The sequence below is a fragment of the Marmota flaviventris genome, chromosome 8, assembly GCF_047511675.1.
Source record: "Marmota flaviventris isolate mMarFla1 chromosome 8, mMarFla1.hap1, whole genome shotgun sequence".
Lineage (NCBI taxonomy): Eukaryota > Metazoa > Chordata > Mammalia > Rodentia > Sciuridae > Marmota > Marmota flaviventris.
The window spans coordinates 39,054,806-39,077,622 of record NC_092505.1 but is presented as its reverse complement, the minus strand read 5'-3'; the positions used below and the strand labels follow the sequence as shown (position 1 = coordinate 39,077,622).

Sequence of the window (22,817 nt, the reverse complement as noted above, 5' to 3'; positions counted from 1 at the left end):
TGGGGAGTATCATAAATTTCACAATCAATTGGAGAAATTTTCTTTTTTTTTTCCCCTGAAAGTCATAGTGATAAACTTGGAAAGATGGGCCAGCTGTTTTAGGCGAATTTATTAGAAGAAATAGGGAAGGCACAGCTGCAAGATGAGCAGAGGAAAGCAATGAAGACAGAGCCAAATGCCTGAGGGAGCTCTCTGAGGCAATAGTAAGGGAAAAAAGAACTGGAAACTGTTGACTGAGGAAACCATAAGAGATTCTCAGGCCATAAGGAGGTGGGAAATAGGTCCAAAGATGGAAAATGTCATGAGGTAAGTTATTTTGAGAAGTGTGTCTTAAACGTATGTGCTTAAGAATCACCCCAGGAAGGAGGTGTTGAGACCAAGATTTTGACTCTGGAAGTCTGGGACTGGGTTGGGAATAAGCCAATACCATCCCAGAGTCCATCCCACATCCTTGGCTGTGACAGCTTGAGGTAGTACCATAGTGCTGAACATCTCACCCTTGCACCCAACCTCTCTCTCAATGTCCACCCTATTTTATCTATGAGAATAAAAAAAATGAGAAACTATGGAACTCTGATACTAACAATGAAGGAATTTGTTTTTCCCAATCCTCAATGTATAGAAATATGTTATCTTTGCACTTTTTTTAGAGAAAAACATAGGTAGGATATTGTTTTGATGTGCATCTTTCTTTTTTTTTTTTTTTTTTTACAAAAAAGTGTGTATTTCTATTAGCAGTGTCATTATGGTTTTTGTGTTTTTTATATCTTTAAGCACTGAGTATCTAGGGCATATTATCAAATGGAGTAATGAGAAACTCAAATTTCTAAAATAATTATTAGGATTACATTTGACTTTTAGCTGTTCATTTTAAATGAGTTTTCCAGCTCAATCCTGAGTTTTGATTCATTCTTTATAACAATCCAGACAGTGCATTAATCCCAATCATTTGATTCCTTTTACACCTATGGGAAAACCAAACCTTGGCTTACTTCATACTCTTCCGTCCAAATCAACTAATGAAAGCCTGATTGTAGGTTTTGGCATTTTGTCAATGTCAAGGTGTGCCAGAAAGAGAAACAGATACAAAGATGACAGATAGATGAAGTATCCTTGACGGAAAACATCCGCTTGTGAAGAAGCTGGTAGTACTGTAAAAATTAGTGTGTTTAGGCATAAGAATCTAAAGACTGAACACCAATGCTGAGTGAGGCATTTACAATCACTTTTAAAAGAAAACTATTGGAAAGGGAGAAAGAATACTTAAATTTGTTACTATGACAAATATTTCAAAATAGCACTTTTCATTTCCTGGAAGCTGCACTAGGAAACAAAAAGGTGTGTTTATTACACAGTTTTGTAGGAAATGAGAATTTTCCAAATGTATGACCTGCTTTTTATTTAAAAAGAAAACAGAATATATAAAGTTTTCTCACTTAAAAGCTTCATTATAAATATTTGGGGCATCAAAATACCATATACAAAAATACTCTGTGCCTGGCTTGGTAAAAATTAAAGATATGTAAAAAGCATAAAATTTTAAATTTTAATTTACCTTTTTTCCTAAAATTGGGATTTTTTAGATCCCAATTGTAAACTATTATTCACAAGTTGCATATATTTTAAACAAATAAATCAAGGCAACATCAGTTTATATTTTTGAAAAATAAATTCAACCCTACACACAGTAGTCACCATGGTTGATTTTAAGGTCATAACTTTGGAGATCTACCATCTCCAAATACACACTTCCTACATATCTTGAAATTTAGAATGTCTTATCAATTCACCTATTCTGAACTCATCACCAAAAAAAAAAAAAAATATTAGATGGTCATACTTAGGTCATCTGTAACATCAGTAATATTTAAAATATTTATTTGATCCATTCAAGCAACTGATAAATTCAGAAAAAAATACTTTGAAGTTCTCAATAGTTTTATGGGACACAAATATTAGGTTGTCCTTGTCCATATAATAAATACATTTATAGTATAATTTTTCATCAGAAGTATAATTTTCCTTCAGAGAACACATTAATACTTTCTTCTGTTGCCTACAAGAGGCAATGGACACATTCCCTTTTAATAATTTATAAACTCACCCCATGTGATGGATAAGAGATCCAGCCCAGCTCCCCTTGGATTGTTTTTGAATCCAGTAGATTGACTGAAAAAAAATACAGAAACACAATTGAGAACAATGAATTATTATTATTGTATTTTATTTTTTTTTAGTACTAGGAATCCAGGGGCATTCTGCCACTAGATACATTCATAGCCCTTTCCTTGCCTTGGCCATCTGAGTAGCTGGGACAAGAGTAATGAGTTATTTCTGTTTGTTCCTGTTAAATTAATTATGTATATTGATGTTAATATTGTTGTTCAAAAAATAAAACTGTTCTTTTTGATTATAAGTGTGTGATAAGTATATGATGAGAATTACAAAAACCAACAACATCTCAGAGGGAATATTAGAGAATGAAAAGTTTCTATGGCTTTTAAATTTGTTCACTAAGATAGGCTTATATTTGATATATTGAAATTTTCTGACAGATTAATTATTGATTTAAAGAAGAGTTAAAAAACAAAATAGGAAAATCATTAATTCTAATATGCTGTAAAGTATCTGCAAAGACAATTAATTTGATAAATCTTCATGATTCCCCCATGGGCTAATGTCTTTTTATATGTTTACATAATTAATCAATATCTCTGGACATTTCATGTTCATATTGTCCCTGATCAATACCAAACACATTATTCTGTAGTGTTTATTTTTAATAACATACAAGTTATTGACTTATATGTAATAAAGAAAAAGCTCAACTTCTAATTTCAGGAGAAAACTAAACAAAAATATGCTTTATAGTACTGCCTATATAAAGCTTTGCTCATTTAAAGAAGATATTATTACTCAAAGGCTTTAATGAATTTATTCAGAACTTTGTGTGAGTTAGTAAAAAATCTTACTCCTAATCAATGTTAAGAGATGAAAAGTAAAATATGCATATTTTTGCATTTTTATAATTATTAAATGAAAAAGGCAAATATTTCTTTACGATACAGGGTATTATTTTGTTATGGATTACAAACTAAAATATAACAAGTTACTTTAAATATAATTCATAACAAACAAAAATCTCACTTTGATCATCAATCCAATCTGATCTTTTAAATAATGGAAACAATGGTTTCACTTCATTCTTCTTCTAAATTAGAAAGCAACACATGACTCATTAATGCCAGACATAAAGGAAGGTACATAAACCAAGTATGTATTATTATCATGAACCAGAACAGGCTATATATACATTCAATAAAAGAATCATTTTGGGGAGTTTCATACATACACAAATTAAAATAAATTAATATTAATTAATTATTATTAATATCAAGTAATATTCCCCACAGTATTCAACATGTTCATGTGTTTTCCAATACACAAAAAGTATAATCGTTTCTTTAAGCATCTCAATTAGAATTTTACAAAAGAAACATTAACCATACAAAATATTAAGAAAAAGGAATAACATATCTGATAGACATTCATGTCTTAAATTTTCTAACACTATAAAATTTTAAAAAGAAGTTTTTTGGTTGTCTTGTTTGTTGATCAATAAAGTGAGTATAAGAAAGGTTTTAAATGATCATAATTTTTAAAAATATAGTTCTCAAAGTTGAATTCTTTCTTTTGCAAGTGAAGGAAAAACATAAACTTACCCTATTATCTTGGAATTTTTTTTACCAATTAAAATCTTTGAACTCATAATAAATCAATTCCAATAAGAAGTAATTTTCTTTAGAGAAGAAGGTAGTCACTGCATGGATTACATAGAGCTATTTTCATAATTGAATTATGTCCCAAGATATCAGTTTGGAAACTAGCAGCATACTTCATTACATTGCAATTTTGTCTCCAAAGTGATAAAAAAGCCCTTTACTGATTAATCAGTGTTACAAATTTTATTTCAGATTAATCAGTGTTAAAAAGAATTTTGAAAATATTAAGAATATACTCTCATCTTTGAATTAAACCATATTGTCAATATTCATTCTGATTAAAATATACATAGTTCAATTGTTGGTTATATCACAGTCATCAGTTGATTTCTGAGTTTGACATAGGATTTGTATAGTGGAACATGCAGTGTCAATATTCATAAATCATTAGATCACATTGGCAATGTTCTAAAAGCTTTGGTTGAAATTATCATTGTGGATATGCAATAATTGAAATGTATTAGATGATGAATATATATTTGCATGAATATATATTCATATGCTAAGATGAATGGCTGATTTAATTTAAATATTCATAACCAGAGAAAAAAGTATTCAAGGCAAAGAAGATATGATTATTACTTTGTATTTACTCAGTAAATAATTCATTGGAATGTAGTTTTTTAACTGAGGATCTAAATTAATTCATAAGTTTTCTTCCATGATAACGGTGATAGGAAAAGAAATGTCTGATCACATCTGCCTTTTGTTTCTACTTAAAGGAAAACAGCTAAGCCAAAACAAAGTAGAGCATATGGTCAATTAAAATAAGTGTAGTGGATGAATTAAATCTATTTCATTACTCAGAAATTGAATTTTAATGCGCTCCACTTAGCATAAGTGAAAAGAAAAAAAAGAATTAGCATTACTCACAATTTTGATTCTGTTGTATATCAAAATTTAATGGTCACCACTAGGTTATCTCACAATATGAGGATCAAACAGCATAAATTTATTTTAAACCACAGTGAATTTGTAACATACTTTGTAGACCAGTGTTCTCGTAAAAGTGTGTATGTACCAACAATTCAATTTTCATTTCTGAATTGTGTTTATAGTCAACCATCAACACATGACCTAATCAAGAATAGCTGACAACAAAACACATTTTAGAAGTACTTAGCTTAGGTTTATAAGGTACCTTTTATTTTTAGCCAAATAATAATAACACAAACTAAAAATTCTAAACACTTTAAAGTGAATAGCAGCAAAAATAGGACTTCAGGACTTCCCAGGATACAAACCTCAAGTCTCCTGGGATTTTTTTTGTATAGCAGTCCAAGATTAGCATAACTGAGATAAGAAGAACACAAAGTCAATGGAATTTGAAAGTAAATCCTTAAGTGATTTCCCTGGATACACTGACTAAATCTCAGGTTACAATATATCATCTTAAACCACACACTGATATAGCTAACATCCTTGGTCCATCATGTTTTCCCTTCTCAAAACACACGCAGATCTGATGGCTTCCTCTCTAGTTGTGGCACAATTCAGATGCCAGGACAGAGAGAACAGACAAGTCAATTATGTTTTACAAATATGACAATAGGGCAGTCTGAGTCTTAAAGACATGGGGAGGGATATTTCGATTTCTGGAGCACTTATGTTCAGGACAATGAATTTTAACAAAAAGTTAGGAAATTAATTTTTAGGGTTGTTAGAAACATATAGCTTAATTCTTTAATGCCTGTCTTATGCCAGTTATTTACCAAAGATATAAATTGTTCCATACCATATTTTATACCCTAATGATATGATTTCTAAATGTCTTTGGTGCATAACAGGAAAAATATTATTCCATTAATTTCACAATACAAAATAGGGCTGGGGATGTGGCTCATTGATAGAGTGCTGCTGAGTTCAATCCTTTGTAACCCCCCCCAAAAAAGAATATTTTCTATTTAAAGAGCTATATGGAATATATTAATTTTTAAAATAAAGTGTTTTAAGTTGAAAGTATTTTAAATTATATTTACGTTGATGTAAGAACCAAGCACAGCATACAAGGGCTCCAAGTGTTTATAAGAACTTTTGGAAAGGTCATTTCTGCCTCTGATTTTTTATTGCTATATTTCCCAATGCAGTGGATTGTAGAATTGTGGATTGTGGATGAGAGTCATCTCCTCTTTTCTTTCCTGTCCTACATCACAATGGCAAGAATCAATGGAAATTCATTCCCTAAGTTTGCTAATTTTCATTGACAATGTCATGACAGATTGTCTATAACAAAAAATGTATACCATCTTCTCTTCTTACTAACAGGAATGCACTAAGGCTATTATAGAGACTCATTTATTCAAACAAGAGTTTGAAACAGTTGTTCTCAGTTTATAAACAGATTAAAAATTCAAGGTATAAATTTCTGAGTTTTTACTCTTAGAAACTCATTGACACATAAAGATTATTTTGAATTCATTTCAAAATTCTGATTCATACTGGCCTTTCATTCATTTATAAAGTCTGACACTCAACTAAGTATTCACACCTCGAAAGATTGTTTAAGTGTTGCAGATATACAGTGTTAAAGAGGTTAAAAAAATTAAATGTCATAGTCTCCTCCTGAAGCAGAAAATCTTATCAATTATCTAATAGCATTTGATACATTTTGCAGTTATGCTATAGCTGCATTTTCTGAAAATGTTTTTTATTTAATTATCAGATAATAACTCCAAACAAACAGTAGGCTTTATAATAATAGATATATTTTCTTATAAAACCATTACCTATACAGCCAAGTTAAAAATAACTATAAAACAACTACAAAAGAAAAAAAAGTCAATCCTTTCATTACATCTAGATTTTACTAAAGAAAAATGGTACTGTATTTTCTGTATACACAATCATTGTAATTGTACAAGATACATTTCTTATATACTCATTTTTATCGTTTTCATCACTTTCTGTTATGATGAACAAGAGTCCTTTTGATGTAGGTTACAGAGAGCAGAAGGGTTCTTCAAACTGCTTCTAAATGATACTTAACTATCACAAATAGAAGAAAATGATACAGGAAGGAATGCATTTTGTTCTTGGCTTTGTAATTTTCTCTGTAGTTTTCTGGTCAAACATAACATGGAATTAAGAAATCAAGATTTATTTTCTGACAGAAGTCCTCCAAAGTCAACTTTTCAAGTTTTGTGTATTTGCTAGGGTATGCCATTGAGAAGAAATTTAGAAAAGTGAAAGTTTATTGATTTCAAGTGTGTTTATTTCAATTTAATATTTGTATACCTTACCTATTATTAATTGCTCCCATGGGCTTTTTACTTGTATTTACTTTATATTTATCTAAACATAATGAAAATATTTTAGTAGATCTAACGAATATTATAGTCCATAGACAAACAATTATAAAATGTTATTAAGACTAGTAGAATTAACCTATCACCTATCAATTATTTGCAGGTAAAATTTCCAGTAAACTGAATTAAATTTAACAGAAATCTTGTATCTGGAAACAATAACTTAAGACTATTTCTCAATCAAAGACAAGCTAAAATAATTATTTGAGTTAATGAAACAGAAAACCTAAAATGCTTAATATTTGTGTGTGTGTGTGTGTGTGTGAGAAAAACCTCTTGTCACATGATATCTTAATGGTTTATTTGTGTGATCTAAGAATATTTCTGAACAAGGTGTTGTACTATCAACTTATTATTATTAACTTTTCCTCCTAGGCAATAATTTGGGATTTACTTCCATACAACTCTTTATTATAGAAAAAATTGTAATTAACTGCCTTATCTAAATCTGTGCCAACAGCAGTGAGAACTCCTTGGAATCAAAACACAGAGTCTCATGGTGAGCTGTCTGTGTTTGCAAGACTAGAGAGGTTCAAGGAAATAACCAACCAAAGTTGTACTTGAAACCTGGACAAGTCAACAAATATAAATGTTCTTACATTTCCCCCGTCTTTTAATCAGACAAATATTAAGACTACATGATATCAATACTGTAATGGAGAAAAAAAGCTAGCAAAATATCAACATGGAGGGTGTTCTTATTGCAAATAATTCTTTCACATTAACCAATGGGGATATTCTACTGCCAATGAGTTTTTAGTACACTGACAACCTTAGCTTTAAAAACAGTCCCTGGAAGAGCTGGTTTCTTTTTTTCTGTGTATTGTCAACTGATAAATCAATCATTTAGACAAGGAAAAGGTGTTCCCCAAATGGGAAAATGTCTAAAAGTATAATAGTAATAGTTTTATAAACAGCATTTTTACAACATACGTTTGTTTTATAAAACATTTTAGAAATAAAGCAACTTGTTTACTTCTAATTCAGAAAGACCTATTTTAAGGATTAAAGTATAAAATGAAAACATATTGTGCAACTATGATACATAAATAACCATTAAGGTAAATAGTAGTTGAAACTTAGCATATGCATATTGCCTTTGTCTCAAAATCAGGAGATCTTGGTAATTTTTTTATCAGATTTTCATATCTTGATTATCAGCTTTCAAATACTAAAGAGAAGCTTCCTATTCACACAGGGTTTGACTGAGAGCTGTGTAAACAAAATATGCAGATTGGACTACAAAACAACTCTAATGAAGTATTAATTTTAGAAATAAAAATATTTCTCAAGATCCTTCGTATATAAGGATTAAAATTTTAGTTTAAGAAACAAAAAGTGTAGTCATGAAAGAAAATTAAATTGCAATTTAAAAACATACTGTGGATATATTTACAACAGCACACATTTTATTTCAAAGAAGTTCACTGCATACTAAATAAATTGGTAAAGTATCTGGAGAACTAAAATCAGAATGTACCTGTGAGTTCATCACATTTGGGAGAATAATTATATGTGGATATCTAAAGTGTCATATATTATTTGCTTTGCTTATGATAATACACAATTGACTGATATCTATATAAACCCATACATATATACGGAAAATCTTCAAGACATAAATTCGGATCTTTATAGTGGGAACACAAGTTCAAACAATGTGTCACATGTTTATCAATTATTTCAAAACTCTGACACTTTTCTCATGTTTTAGTATTAGGATGTTAATGGAAAGCATCAATCTTAGTGCTGGGGATAGAAAACTTTCAGTTTAGCAGTGAAAGAGAAGGTAGAGTTCAGAAGAACTTCAGTATGGTTTTTCTTCTACTGTAATTATATTACGAATAGGAACTACATAACATTCTATTTTGGAATGGTCCTTATTTGTTAGTCACATGTTTTTTCAAATGCACACACAGAGACACATGTGGATGTTTATGCACTAATATAGAATTGATATTTACCTTAGAAATGTGCTTATTAAGAATCTACCTAAATATTCCTCAATATTCTTATTGAGAATATTTCTGGGTTGTTTTTTTCAAAAGTGCTTTTTTTGTTTGTATTTATTATACATTCACTTAAATTACTTTAAAATTTTTCTGGATACATGCAGTAAAATAGTCTGAGTTATAATCATCTCCACCATATGAAATGAAGAAAATAATTTAATCTCCTATTTCTTTTTTATGAACACAATATTAGTATTATCTTTTACTTCAAAAAGTCCTCCTTGTCTTCCAGGGACTGTTTTATCACCTGAATTGCACCCGTTTCATCTTTTTTTATTATTTTCATATCTATGCTGTATAACACAATTTTTATAAGCATTCATTTTTGGTGGTCATTGTCCCACCAAAATCCCATATTGAAGGGCATAGAGCTTGTCAATACTTATAAACTTACTTTACAAAACCCAGAATGTAAATAAACCTTAGCTGTATACTCTTTGGTAAATACAGAAATGCAAATAATAAAATATAATATGAAGAATGAGTTATTATTATGTAATAAGCAATTAATTATATCAATATTTTCCTTGGCTCACTTTAATGGTTTTTAAACTTTCAGCTTTAAAATTACATTAGAATTCCAAAAGTTGCACTAGTTGCACTAGGTTAGTAAACCTACCACAAACCTGGCCAAATGTAGAATAAAATATTCTTCATTTCCAAAGGATCATCTTTAGAAAGGGGAATATAAAGGGATACTAATAACTTTATATGTTCTTAAATTTTTTGTCTTATTTTACATAGATTTTAAAAATACTAAAACATTTAGTATTATTTCAATCTTCAATTTTAAAGGTAAGAAAAAATTTCCCTAAAAATATATAGATGTTTAAGAAAAACAGTTGCTTCTTAAAATAGACGGAAACTCTTACTGTAAGCATAGATTAACTAGTTCAGTGGGCTGAAATGCATATAATTGTACTTGAATTTTTTAAAAAATAAGGATAAACAGAGCTCTATAATTTAGATCAGAAATGTTGAGAACACCATAATAAAATCTCTGACTTCATCTTTTTCAGTAAATGAGTATTAACTTATCTATGCTAAAAACAAATAGCAAAAGTAAACCTTACTTTATCTTAAGAAAAATACTACTACTTTTATTTTTTCCCCTTTAAATACATTTTCAATACTTGGCAATAACTAGATTTGATGGAGTTTGCCACACTTCACAAAAAGAAAACCACACATTTTAATTTCTAATTTTCTTTTCTGATGATGTCAGTTCTTTTCCTTCTGCTAAAATTCAAAATCCACTTTAAATAGCTTTGGTATATTCAAGAAAAAAACACAATTATTATAGAAAACTAGAGGGACAGTAGGGAAAAAATGAACAAGATTAGACAGTGATAAATAAACAAATGTTTTTTTTTTTCTTACCACCAATTCATATTCAGAATAATTATTCAGAATAATTCAAAAAAAGAGAATTTTATGTCAGCCTCAGTCTCTAGAGATATAATAATCCATAAAATTTTGACCACAGTGTGAGACTAGCTCAGTTATATAAAGGGACAATTCTTTTCAATACACACACACACACACACACACACACACATATGCCTTGCTGCAAATGAACTTTTTCTCAGAGTGATGTTGTGCTTATTCAGAGGATTAGTTAAAGAAGCCACATGGAGAACATTGTAAATTAGCTTCCAGTCTAACTTCCACTCAGGGTGAAGACTGCTGTCTTTTGCAATAAAAGAATGTATCCTAAAATCTACATACTTATATCAAATGTTAAATTGGGTTTGAAAATCAGGAAATAAATGTATACTAACTACTAAGGGTATGATCCCTACTTCCCATTATTCTGAAGTATCTAAGGAATGTTAAAATTTAATGCGGATTGAAAATCAACTTGATCACAGGAAAAAAGTAAAAATTTAAGAAAGACCTTATATTATTAGGAAGAAGGGGCGTTTTACTATCTACTGGACCAATAGGGTTTACTTGTCTATCTTTCTTAGCTATTATGTTAAAAAGATAAATTAACTTCGTCATGATGAATATGTGGAAATTGTATGTTGAAAGAATTTTGATGCTGACTAAATGGACTTTTCAACCTCAGATTGACCCATGTTTTCCCTTTTGTTCCAGTGCTTTGGGGGCTCACACTTTGTCTTAGAAGACAACTCAGTTTGGAGATATTTAAATTTTTTTTTCTTATTTTATTTATTCATTTACTTTTTAATGTTAAACATGAGTCTTTTTAAGATTCATTTTACATCAATATATTATAATCAGTTTTTCTGTAGTATGTTATCTTATACAGAATTAGCTCTCCCATGATATTTAAAACATAATAATAGACTACTACTGTTTATAAATTCATATTACACTCTTCCTTAGAATTAGGTTTTAAAAGTAAAGTTTACATTTCTCTTCATTTGGGGAAGTTCCAAAAATCTATATGTAAATTTTTAAAAAATCAAAAGGTAGGGAAAATATTTATTAATACTCATTTTCCAGAGCAAGAGAGAAGAAGTTTGTTGTTGATAAACCTTCACTTTTGCTTAAGGAAAATGTGTCAATAACTCGAATGACTGGATAATTCTTTGGGAACAAAACATAAAAAAACATTAAACTTATTTTCCCCTTGCATTACAGTGAAGAAAGAAAGATACTTGAAAGCATTTTCTGATTTGTAAGCCTGATGTCATCAATATGCTATTTTTGCTCTTTGCCAGGTTAACAGAATTTATAGCAGCAATTAATGCAAAACATATGTGCTGAAATACACTCGAAAAATATAATTGCCCCAACTCAATTTGCTACCTTTCAAAATGTTCTTATAGCTACCCTTTCTCAACACTTCCCCCTCTATAGACTACAAGTATTTTTATGAAAGAGAAGATAAATTATTAAAATTGATTTTCTCATCCTAAGTAATTTAAAAATTATCCTCAAAATTGGCATGAATTTCTAAAGGAACCACTGCCTTCATTTTGGATCACTTTGGATTTTCCCCTCTTACTGACCTTTGTGACAAGTCCAGTAGTTAATTCACACTTCATCTTTAATACACCTTTGTTCATCTAAATAAACACTGGTTATATTGACATATTCCTCACAATATCTGGCTGTGGAATTCCTGACAAAATTTTTCTAGGGTGAGAAAAAGGGTGTTTGGGTGTTAGGAAAGGAAGACAGAGGTAAGATTGTGTGAGAAAAACGACTCAGAGACATTTTCTCCTGCTCTTCAGTCCACATCAAATTTCCTCTCAGTCGTTTTCTTAGTAAGTCTCCCCCCGAAACACACACATAATCATAACTTAATGTGTGTAAACAATTTACAGTTTTGAAACACTCTCACCTATTTACTTTCCTTCATTTTCTCACTACAAAATACTGACTATTTCTGTTATTTACTGTTATTTCTGTTTGACTTGTCTGTCACAAGACAACTAGGTATAGTCATTGGGATTATGGTTGGCAAGCCAGAGCTTTTCCTGAATACAAGGCTGTCTCTCTAATTCCCAAGGATTTGTGGACAGAAGAAAACATATGAAGTTAACATCAAAATACAACAGGGAGTCTGGTTCAGGTACTACTTCATTGTGCTCAGTTCCTCAGTTATAACAATTGAGGTGTCATAACTACTTTAGGTCTGCTTTAATGATTGAAGAATGTCCATTAAGGAATAATGATAATATAAAGGAAATATCTTTTAAACCAGTGGACACTTCAGTTATTTTGTGAAATTTTAGACACAGGAATCAGGGCATATTTAGTCTTAGAATCTACTGAATTCAACAATTCTGTCTTGTGAACAATGAAGTTCTGAAACAACCATAAAAATATCCACATCATTCTACTGCTAATGCAACTTCATGGCCCCGTTTCCTGAAAGCCCCATTCCACTTTGACTCTCAAAATTAGAAGAGGGAAATCCATATTTTAATAAAACTGGCAGTCAAACATGAGGCTTTAAAATAAAACAATGTGTATTGAGGGAGTTATAGAACACACCTTAGCAGTCACGAAGGACCTAATGGGTGGGTGGCATCGGTAGGTGGTTCTAAAGAAAACTGAAGGAAAAAAAAATTAAAAAAAAGATTCCTTGTTTTATTATAGGGGAGGAAAGAGAAGGGGTGTTCAAAAGATAAAAAAAAAAAAAAAGTAGCAAAGAAGGGTCAGACAACAGCAGACAGGACAAAGGGCCATCTCATCGGGCTCCTGTGCGTCCCAGTTGAGCAAGGAGAAGACATGCTTTTCCAACTTGTAGGGAACTCTTAACAAAACCTATCTCCTCCTCCTCCATTTGTCACCTAGAGTATTCCTAAACGCGGATGCGAAGGACTGAACTGAAAAGTTTGATAGCAATAGGGGAGGCCGCAGGGCTATCACAGATCTCGGGTCAATCTATTGCTCAGGTCAGAGCCTGCCTGTCCTGATTGAGTATCCTGCGCATCTGGGCGGGACCCCCAGGTAGAAGAATCCAGGTGGCGAACGCGGCGCCACGCTCTCGCAGCGCCAGCAGATCCGCGGCGGCAGGCAGAGGGCGCACGTTTGCTTTTTTGCCCGCCCCAGCCTCCTCCACACGCTCATGTCGGCGAAACTTTGCGCCTAGGCGCTCGGCCGGCTCCTACAGGCGCCGGGGCAGAGAGCGCCGGGCACCTTCCACGGGTAGCGAAAACACGGAGTGGCGGGGCATCCGGCTACGCACCGACCTGGACCCGCCCGGGCGAGCGCAAAAGGCTCGCTGCGCTCCAGGAATTGGCTTTTGGCAGCCTGGCCCGGAGATACTAGCGCACAAAGAACTCACTGTCCCCGGAGGGCGGGGACTGGGTTCCGCGGACCCGGGGATGGGATTTTACAATTTGATGTTTAATCTGAAGCGGTGTGAGAAAATAGTGAGTTCTTGAAGAGCGAGGATACTCTTCTCCATGCACCACTGAGCCTAATGGTGAAGGATAGTTTGTGGTTAAGACACCCTGAGGGTGGGTGTGGTGGCAGCAAGGAGCGCTGATCATCTCTGTGTGGCCACGTTACAGTCACTACCCGAAAAGCTCTTGGTGATAAATTTCTCAGGGCACACTTTTGGAATTTAATCAATAGTGCGTTAGCAAATGTGGGCGGTATGACGCTAGGAATAAGACACTGTGGCCACCCAGTTCATGGCGAAGATTATTCACAACAGTTTGTTTGTACAGTGCTGCCACTTGTTTCCCTCCTCCTTCCTCACCTATTATTCTCATTTCATCATGTTGGTTTGGATTATGTGGATTTTCACCCTTTGCTTTGACTAGAACAGCAGGACATGGTTTGAAAATGAAGGGGGAGGGTGTCCACACTCAAGACTTCCAGTTTAATAACATCACTCCAAATTTGAAGCTTTATTTGCTGAACTGGTTTTGATTCCATCCACCCTCCACATGCATTCGCCCAGGCATTCAAAAGGGGAAGCACCTTTTGACTTCAACTTCTAAAACTTTCCTGCACAAAATATTTACTTCTGGGTAAAATATCAGAAGCATGTAAACTTGGAAGTAAAAATAAACAAATGCAAACCTCCCCCGCTTTTTTTTTTAAGTGTGCAAGATTTTTAAGGGTTTTAATAAAAGTTGATTAGCCAGATGTTTTAAATGATGAATGTCTGTCTTTAAAGCAAAAGATTTATACATTAACATTGGCTTTAGAATTATTGCACTGCTCTACCTCTTTATCTTTCTAGTCAACATTTCTTTTCATTTGCACAGACTTTTTTTTTTTTCTTTGTAATCGACCACGCTTTTTTATTTCAAAGAAAGCTGGTAGGAGCAAAACTAAAACTTGCTGACCCTCAGACTTTTCCTGGAGAAAACCTCCTGCCAAGTTCCAGGAACTACCTGATACCAGGCAGCTGGTAAAAGACCTACAGAGTGAAATCAAGAGGAGCACATGTATCCACACCCCCAATACAAGAAGGAATGTCTTCCTAGATTGATGGATTTATGACTTGGAAGGTTTTGAATTTTATTAATATCATAACATTGTTTTTATTTATAAAGTCACTAAAGAAGAATTAGTGAAGGTTTTCCAACTTTTTGAGAAGTAAATTTCTAATTCTGCTTTTCAGTATACTTGGAAGAATAATATATTGAACGTTTCACACCACCAGTCAAACCTTTATTTGAAAAATCTGTGGAAAGCTACTTGCACACTTGATAAAAGCCCTTTATTGACCCTCCCTAGTGATAAAATCCAGATCTTTGAAAACAGAACCAAAGAGGGGACCCCTGAATTTGTTCTTTTAAATCTTTTTTTTTCAAACAAGAATGAAAAAAAGAACAGGTTTATAAAATATTTTACAGGAAAACTTTGTTCATTAAAAAATAAACATAGATGAGGAACTTGACAGAAATGTACTTGTAAAACTTAGTGTTCTTCCAAAATACATATTTCCCCTTACATTTAGTATTTATGCCAAACAAAAGCATTGGAAAATGACTCAAATCAAAGGTAGCCCACATCAGAGATTTCTTAGTAAGTAAATGTCTGTAAAAACTTATGGAGTTTTGATGATTTGTGGAAAGTTTTATTAATATTTTCTTGAAGATTTTATGACTTGGAAAATGTAACTCTCAGGAACACTTCTTGCTGTTTCCATTTGCACTGAAGTTAGTAAATCAAATATACTGTGGAAATATGTTTCGCCTTTAAAAATCCTTTGCATATGTAACTGATTATTTTATATTTAAAAATTGTATATATTTTATTTCAGAAGAATGTCAAAGTTTCTGTAATGCTTTAACCATCTAGGGATATTTTTAAAGATTTTTTTTTTTTTTTGGGGGGAAAAAAAGCACTAAAATTGATTGGACCATTAAGGAAGGCACAGAAATTTGAAATTCAAATACGAGTAATATAGAAACAAGATAAAGAATCTTCCTAAATCCATTTTTAAAAAAAGAATTTATGAAGAGTCCAGGTAAAACTACTAAATCATATATATGACAAGGAGCAACCATAATTGAATTCAATTAATAAAAAACTTTATGTGAAACTTTCTAGGCCTAGTAAACAACATTAAAACATACCTTTAGTTATGAGTATATATAACATTTTGTTTTAAAGTTATATATATATATAATAGTATTAATATGTTTTTCATTGGTTGCTCCCAATTTCTAGTATTTCATGGAAAAGACAACTTTATATAAAATACAACCATGACCTAACATGTGGCAATGGATTTTATTATATGTAGTTTCCCTTTTATAGTTCCAGTCACTTCTGAGTTATAAATATATCCAACTGACTCTTTACTTTAAAAAGGGGCAGAACAATTTTATCAACAATAGTACCAATAGAAAAAACAAAAACAAAAATAAAATAAAACTGAGAATGTTGATAGTTATAGTAAATCTGTTTTGTATTTATAAATCTGTTTTTTATTGACAGAACATCTGATATTTAAAAGGAATTTTAATTGCTCATTTATGACAAACATTGAAATGATGTGGAGTGTAAAACCTAAGAATGAGGAAAATGGGGATTCAAAGTGAACATTTTCTCCACTTGAATTTAGTATTATCAATATTATTTTTTAGGAAGATATAGATTCAGAATAAATTAATTTCATGATAGATTTTGAGAGGTTACAAGAAGTTTCTTCTCAGCACAATCAAAATATTATCCTAGCAATTCAGATTGTCAGTAAAAGCTTAAACAAATTTGCTGATAATCCTGTTAATGACCTAGGTCAAGTGTTAACTGTTGTGGGTTATAAAATAGTGAAATTAAGGTTTCTTCTACCTTCAGGCAAATGGCGCAGTTATAACTGTTGTGTATGGGGGGGGGTATAGTGGCAAGCTATTAGAAGAACTATTAAATTACAAAAATGTATAATGCATTCAATTATTTAGTCTAGCATGAAGAAATGCTATTAAAAGCAATTTTAAGTCCTCTTCACAAAAAGCACTATAAAGATGATATGATAGCTTACTTCTGCATTAATGGTTGAATCACAGTATACCCTTATTTGGGGATAAGTGTTTATATATATGAAAAAAATGATGACAATTCATAGTGAGTTTAAAAAAGGGGGAAATCCATTGTTCAAATATTTGTTGTCTTTATCGCTTAACTTCTCCTCAGAAGAATGCCTATATAATTCATCTGCAAGTTTTACTTTTAAGCTTTACACACAGAGTCTCCTTTAATACTTAGATTTATGTTCAAGGAAATGCATTTCCTAGCAACAATGTCTTGGCCACTCAAATAAAAAATTTTTAAAAAAGAAATGAAAAAGTCTTTCAATATAAGTAGTGTATAAGTATGTAGATTTAATTTAATTCATTTTCATTTTGAAAACTTTGACTTTCTATGCAAGGAGCTCTATGAGTGAATGTTAATACAATTTTATGAACACTTATGGGTAGAAAAATGATTTAGTGTAGTCTACACAGATGAATAAACAGTGCATTCCAGCTTCAGATTGCTTCAAAAGTATTAATGTGTTTTAAAAGAGTGCTTTATCCAATTCTAAAAGAGGTTGCACTAGTAAAAGTTGAAAACTTTATTTTATGTTAAGTTTTAACCCCTTTCCAAAGTTGTTTATTTATTTATTTTTACCATTATAACTATCCATCTAGTCTGGAAAGAGGGAGCAAACCTGTGAAATTTCTTCATTCAAAATTGGGTAGCACTCAAAGTTTGCCATAAACAGTAGTTCATTTTCCATTGCAAGACTTTTCTTACGTTGTGAATCAGACTTGATTAGATTTTAGTAGTTTTGATTAGTTTTTTAAATGAAGTTCTAGTTAAGTGTATAGGCCAATTTTTGTTTTAACTGATTATTGAAATTATGAATATCTATTATCACTTAGATGATCAATGATAGAAAGTATCATCTAGGATCATTTTCCTGAAAGAATATTAGAAGTCATTTGTAATTATTGAATAGAAAAATTCAAAAACTTTTTCTAACTTTTTTTTATCATGGACTCACAGCAGTTTAATATTGATAATTAATTATCAAATTTCAAATTTTAAAACAACCTCACAAGGACAACTTTGTTTGGGTTTGGTCTTTTATTTCTATCACACCTAACTTCATAATATATTCCAGAATTTATTCTAGTAAATATGCCATAGTAAATTTCTAGCACATTTTCCATCGTGTCAAAATATAATTTTAAGCATAATATTTGAAAGGCAAACTAATATTTTACATTTACATTTTGGTTTTTAAAAATGTACCAGAAAGCTACATTAGTATGATACATTTTATCATTTACCCCATAAATGAATTTTCAGAAGCACTGCTGTCTATTCAATTTACTTTGTTAGAGGATTTGCACTGAAATCTTGGCACAAACTTGGAATCGTAGCTTTTCATACTATTCAACTGAACTACTAAGAGCCAAACTATTGGATTAATATTTAAAACGCCACTCAAATATTATCTAAGTTAAATCATTCATTTTAAGTTTTGTTTTAAAGCTTCCTTCCTTTCATCAGCTCAGAAGGGAAAGGAACCATTCCCCATAGTATACAAACTAGAAAGAACAATCCCATTAACAATAGACAGATAAACTTTTATCTGAGCAAAGTAAATGTAATTATGTCTGTTTCTGAGTTTATTTACCTTCCTATGTTCATATTGTTAATGTGTACCTTTCTGTATAATTATATGCATTATATACCCAAACATACACAAGGTGTGACTTGAAAGCAATTAGCACATGATTATTCTGTTTCATTAAATTAATATTCATCAATTTTACATAGGTGTGAATAAGAGTAAAGGGTCATTTTATCTTTTGCAATTTATGGAAAGGTTACATTTTTCCACAAAAATGATTCTCAGCTATATTTCTGTACATTATCAATTAATATTCATTACTTAATGAGTTTATATACATTTTATTTGAAAAATACAATGTATCATAGTAATGTGTAAAAATAATACAATTTTTTAGTTATTATCCATATGTGAGTATCTTCAAAGAAATAAAACATCTCTAAAAACACCAAGTTTAACTTATTGGATATGTTATTCATTATATAAGTGACTATTCTTGGCTTTCATTTATGAAGAATGATTAACAGTTACTTTCAAATAAACATTTTAATTTGGCTTGTTAAAAAAAATAGTCATTTAAGGGCAACGTTATTTTCTTTGTCCTCACATTTTAGAATTTTCAATTTCTGAATTAAAGCCATATAAAAATTAACAAAATCTGCCAAATTGATAAAAGCAGTCTAAGAAAGAAATCAAACTGCTCTGTTAGCAGTGAAAGTAGGTCACCAAACAGGAGAGGCAGTTTTTATATTTAATGAAAAAGTTTACAAATATTTTGTTTTAACTTGTGCTTTTTAAATAATGTATCTAATATGCAACAGTATTGGCTCAGCAATTTGGACTTTTGGAAAATGATATATGTCTAATGTGGTGTCCGTACATCAGTTGCTCAGCATTGCTACTTGCAAAATAAATTGTTAAATGCTATTGTTATACATTCAAAATCATTAAGAGGAAATCAAAGTTGTAAGTGTTGCTGTAAAGTAATCAATTATTCAGGGAAGTCTGTCTTAAGAGTTAGTAATTGTATTCACAAATCATTAGGAATAGATTGCAAAAAGCATACAGGAAAAAGGCAACATATCTATTAAGCACATAATCCTATAAGAAAAAATGTTGTTCTTAATGTTAGGTTTGCACTTTATTCCATAGAACAAGAATGAATGCCCATTACAAGGAAAATAAATAATCCAACGTAAAGGAAATACCATTTGCTGCATATGAACATTCTTTCTTCATTTGTTATTCAGTTATTTACTACATCTACCCAGAAGCTATCCATTAATCATTAAATGCATTCTCCTATTTGTATACAAGACCGTAAACAAAAAGAATCCAACCTAAGCTTATTGTAAATTCTTGCAAATATTACTTATGTTAATGTGGCATATGCTGCTCATTAGAACCTGTACCATAGAGCAAACCATTGCCTGGCGGGATACACATCACTTTAATAGAGCAGTTGTAATACACACACACACACACACACACACACACACAAACAGCTTCAACAAACTGATTTCCCTTTAATCCATTCATAAATGCCAGCTCTAAAGTAGGGACAACCTGTCATGCTTTTAAACATACTACACAAGATGTTTAAAAAGAACTGAGATTTCTGTTAAACTTCTCAGAGTACCACATGGTCATAATTAGAAAATAAAATACTGCCTTGGCTCTTTGGCAATTAACGTACTGGGTTGTAAAACTGGAGGATTTTCTTTTCTTTCTTTCTGCTTCAAATTGGCCAACAAGGTAATTGCTTGAATTGGTATCAGATTAAAAACACATTCTGAAGGTTTAGCCAATCCCAAATTATCTCCCAAAGTGTTTTAAAAGACATCCGAAAATAAAAGCACATCTTCCGCTGACTCTCAGAGCCAACTGCCTTATTCCGAGGCACCTTAGTGACGTGCAAAGGCTTCGGTGAGAACGTGCTCTGAGGAGCCTGCCCGCTGGCCGGGCTGCGCGCTCGCCTACCTGGCTTACCTTCATTGGAAGGCTGTTGAGTCAGTTCCCCCAGGCAGCTGAGAACAGAGCAGCTGAGAAGGAGGAGGATGGAGAGGTGACAATCCATGTTGCTGGTGCAGAGGGCAGTGAGAGGAGCATATCTCCATGAAGCATGCCACTGATGTGAGGGGGAGCGCTCTGATTGCTGGAGAAGTTACCATGCTCCGCTCGCAGGCTGATGTCAAGTTTGACACTGGAGATAAGGAGGAGTCTGGCTGCCTTTCCGCGAACCTCGCTCAGGGACTTCGCTGGGTCCTAGTGCCGTCGGAAGCGGGCGCTGAAGAAGAGCAGGAGAGCTGAGTTCCCAAACAGCTCTGAGGCTCAGATCTGCTGAGGAAGAGATGGGAGGGTGGAGGTGGGAATGGGGGGCGTCGCCAATGGGGTTTTCTCCAGAAGTTGTGATGGAGCAATGGTGGAAAGTCGTGGTGAGGGAAGTAAAGCAGCTCCTATTTATTTTCAAAGGAAAGCAGCTATTTTATTGTTTGCTGTACATGCTCTCTAGCTTAATTTCCTGAAGAAATCAGAAACCCTGACAAGGGCGTCATATGGCAGTACAAGTGGCTAAGAAACTGAAGTGCCAGAGAAATGTCTCTTTAAAGAAAAAAAAAAAGTGTGGGGGAGAACTTCATTTTAAAGCAATAGGGATGATTGTATAATTAAAAAGACATTTTGGGTATTCCTTTACTATGTTCAATGTGATCATAACTCTCTTTGTGGCTCAGAAAGACGCTAAGATACAGTCTAGATCAGAGTCTTTCCAGTTCTACACCAAATGGTATCAGGACTTTTAAACAGATTTGGCACAATGGTTTCAAGGAACATAGGGTGCATTAAATATTCCAAACTGAAAAGTAACCTTCCCCATCATCCTAAGGAGGTGAACAGCCCTAGCCCTAGGAGTGGCTGCTGGTCAGCATTCAGCCCTTTTTTTGTGCTGTACTCGTAATATCAGTGAAACCTAGAGCTCTTAAAAATGTCTCCCTGCCTCACTATCCTGGCAATAGGATCTCTGAGTTGTGAGATAAAGGATAAATCATGAACAGCTTTTTAGTAACTAATAATCTGTTAATATTTAAGTACTGGCCTTCTTAACATTCCAAATACGATGGCTGAATAATACAGTCCCTGAACTTTCTCATTTATTTTACACTATTGTTATAAGCAGTCATTTTTTTATTCTCCTCATTGAACAATGTAATTGCAATGTATTTCAGCCAAATAATTTGCAATTTATATTTTAAGAACTGTTCTCACTTAACTTTAACATATCCCCCAGAAAGTGATTACTCACATATCTTCCCACCCATCTCTCTTCTTATGCTGAGAAAACAAGACTATTATGTTCCTTGCACAACTCCAGAAAAGTGTGTTGACAACTTTGAGATTGGTGATGAATTTTAAAACACTAGGAAGTGGAATCTAAATAAGAATTAGAAAAGGTTCTGATAATAAAATGTTTATTTCACAAAATTATGTTTTTAATGAGAAAACACAATTTTCACTTGAATTTAAATTAATAGCTTTTGTTGGCTGGATTAGTGGAGTGGGGGTGAAAGAAGAAGCCAGGGGGAAGAGAGTGACCCTGTTTGCCTTACTGTGTGTGACTTATTTGTGTCTCTAATTTCTTCCCACATTATGTCACTAGAGACTATAGTACCCTAAAGTGCCAACTCTGTCAGATTTGAAAATAATGAACAATGCTGAACAGAGAACATAGAGGTTACTGCAACAATGTTTAAGTCCCAACATGATAATGACATTATTCTAGGCTTAGATATGATTTTCCTGAAATGAAAAAGAAGCTAAAATATTATTTGGAATTGAAAAAGTTTAAGTATTTTGAAAAAAAAAAAAAAACAAAACATTCCCATGTGCCGTCATGAATATACATTGGTCCCTGTCCCATTATTTCTCTTTTCACACTTAAAAACTGCTTGTTCTTGAGGAAAGAGATATTCATGTTTAAGGAAAGTTAAAAAAATGGTCAAAATCAGTCACAAGCAATACCTGGCCTGGGAATATAATATGAATTTTATCAGATCTCTCAATTTTAGACTCTCTATTCCAAGAGGCATCAGTCAAGGAGTGAGAATTCTCATAGTCTCAGCATCATTCTTGAGAGATGTTAAAAAGTTTGCTGACAGAGAACAATTCATTTGGCCACAGTAAGGACAGAGAGGTGAGAGAAGGATAGCGG

At 32.3% G+C, this 22,817-nt stretch overlaps 1 protein-coding gene across 1 annotated transcript in view; it reads right to left on the bottom strand.

The window, feature by feature from the left end:
- The window catches only part of Epha3 (EPH receptor A3), a 345,157-nt gene extending 324,470 nt beyond the window's left edge, over nt 1-20,687 (bottom strand). Inside the window, exons 1-2 of the mRNA XM_027929113.2 lie at nt 20,600-20,687; nt 2,105-2,169 (exon numbers count right to left, since the gene is read on the bottom strand). Coding sequence (XP_027784914.1) covers nt 2,105-2,169; nt 20,600-20,687 — 153 coding nt within the window. The remainder of the gene's footprint in view (nt 1-2,104; nt 2,170-20,599) is intronic.
- Nucleotides 20,688-22,817: the final 2,130 nt, after the last annotated feature.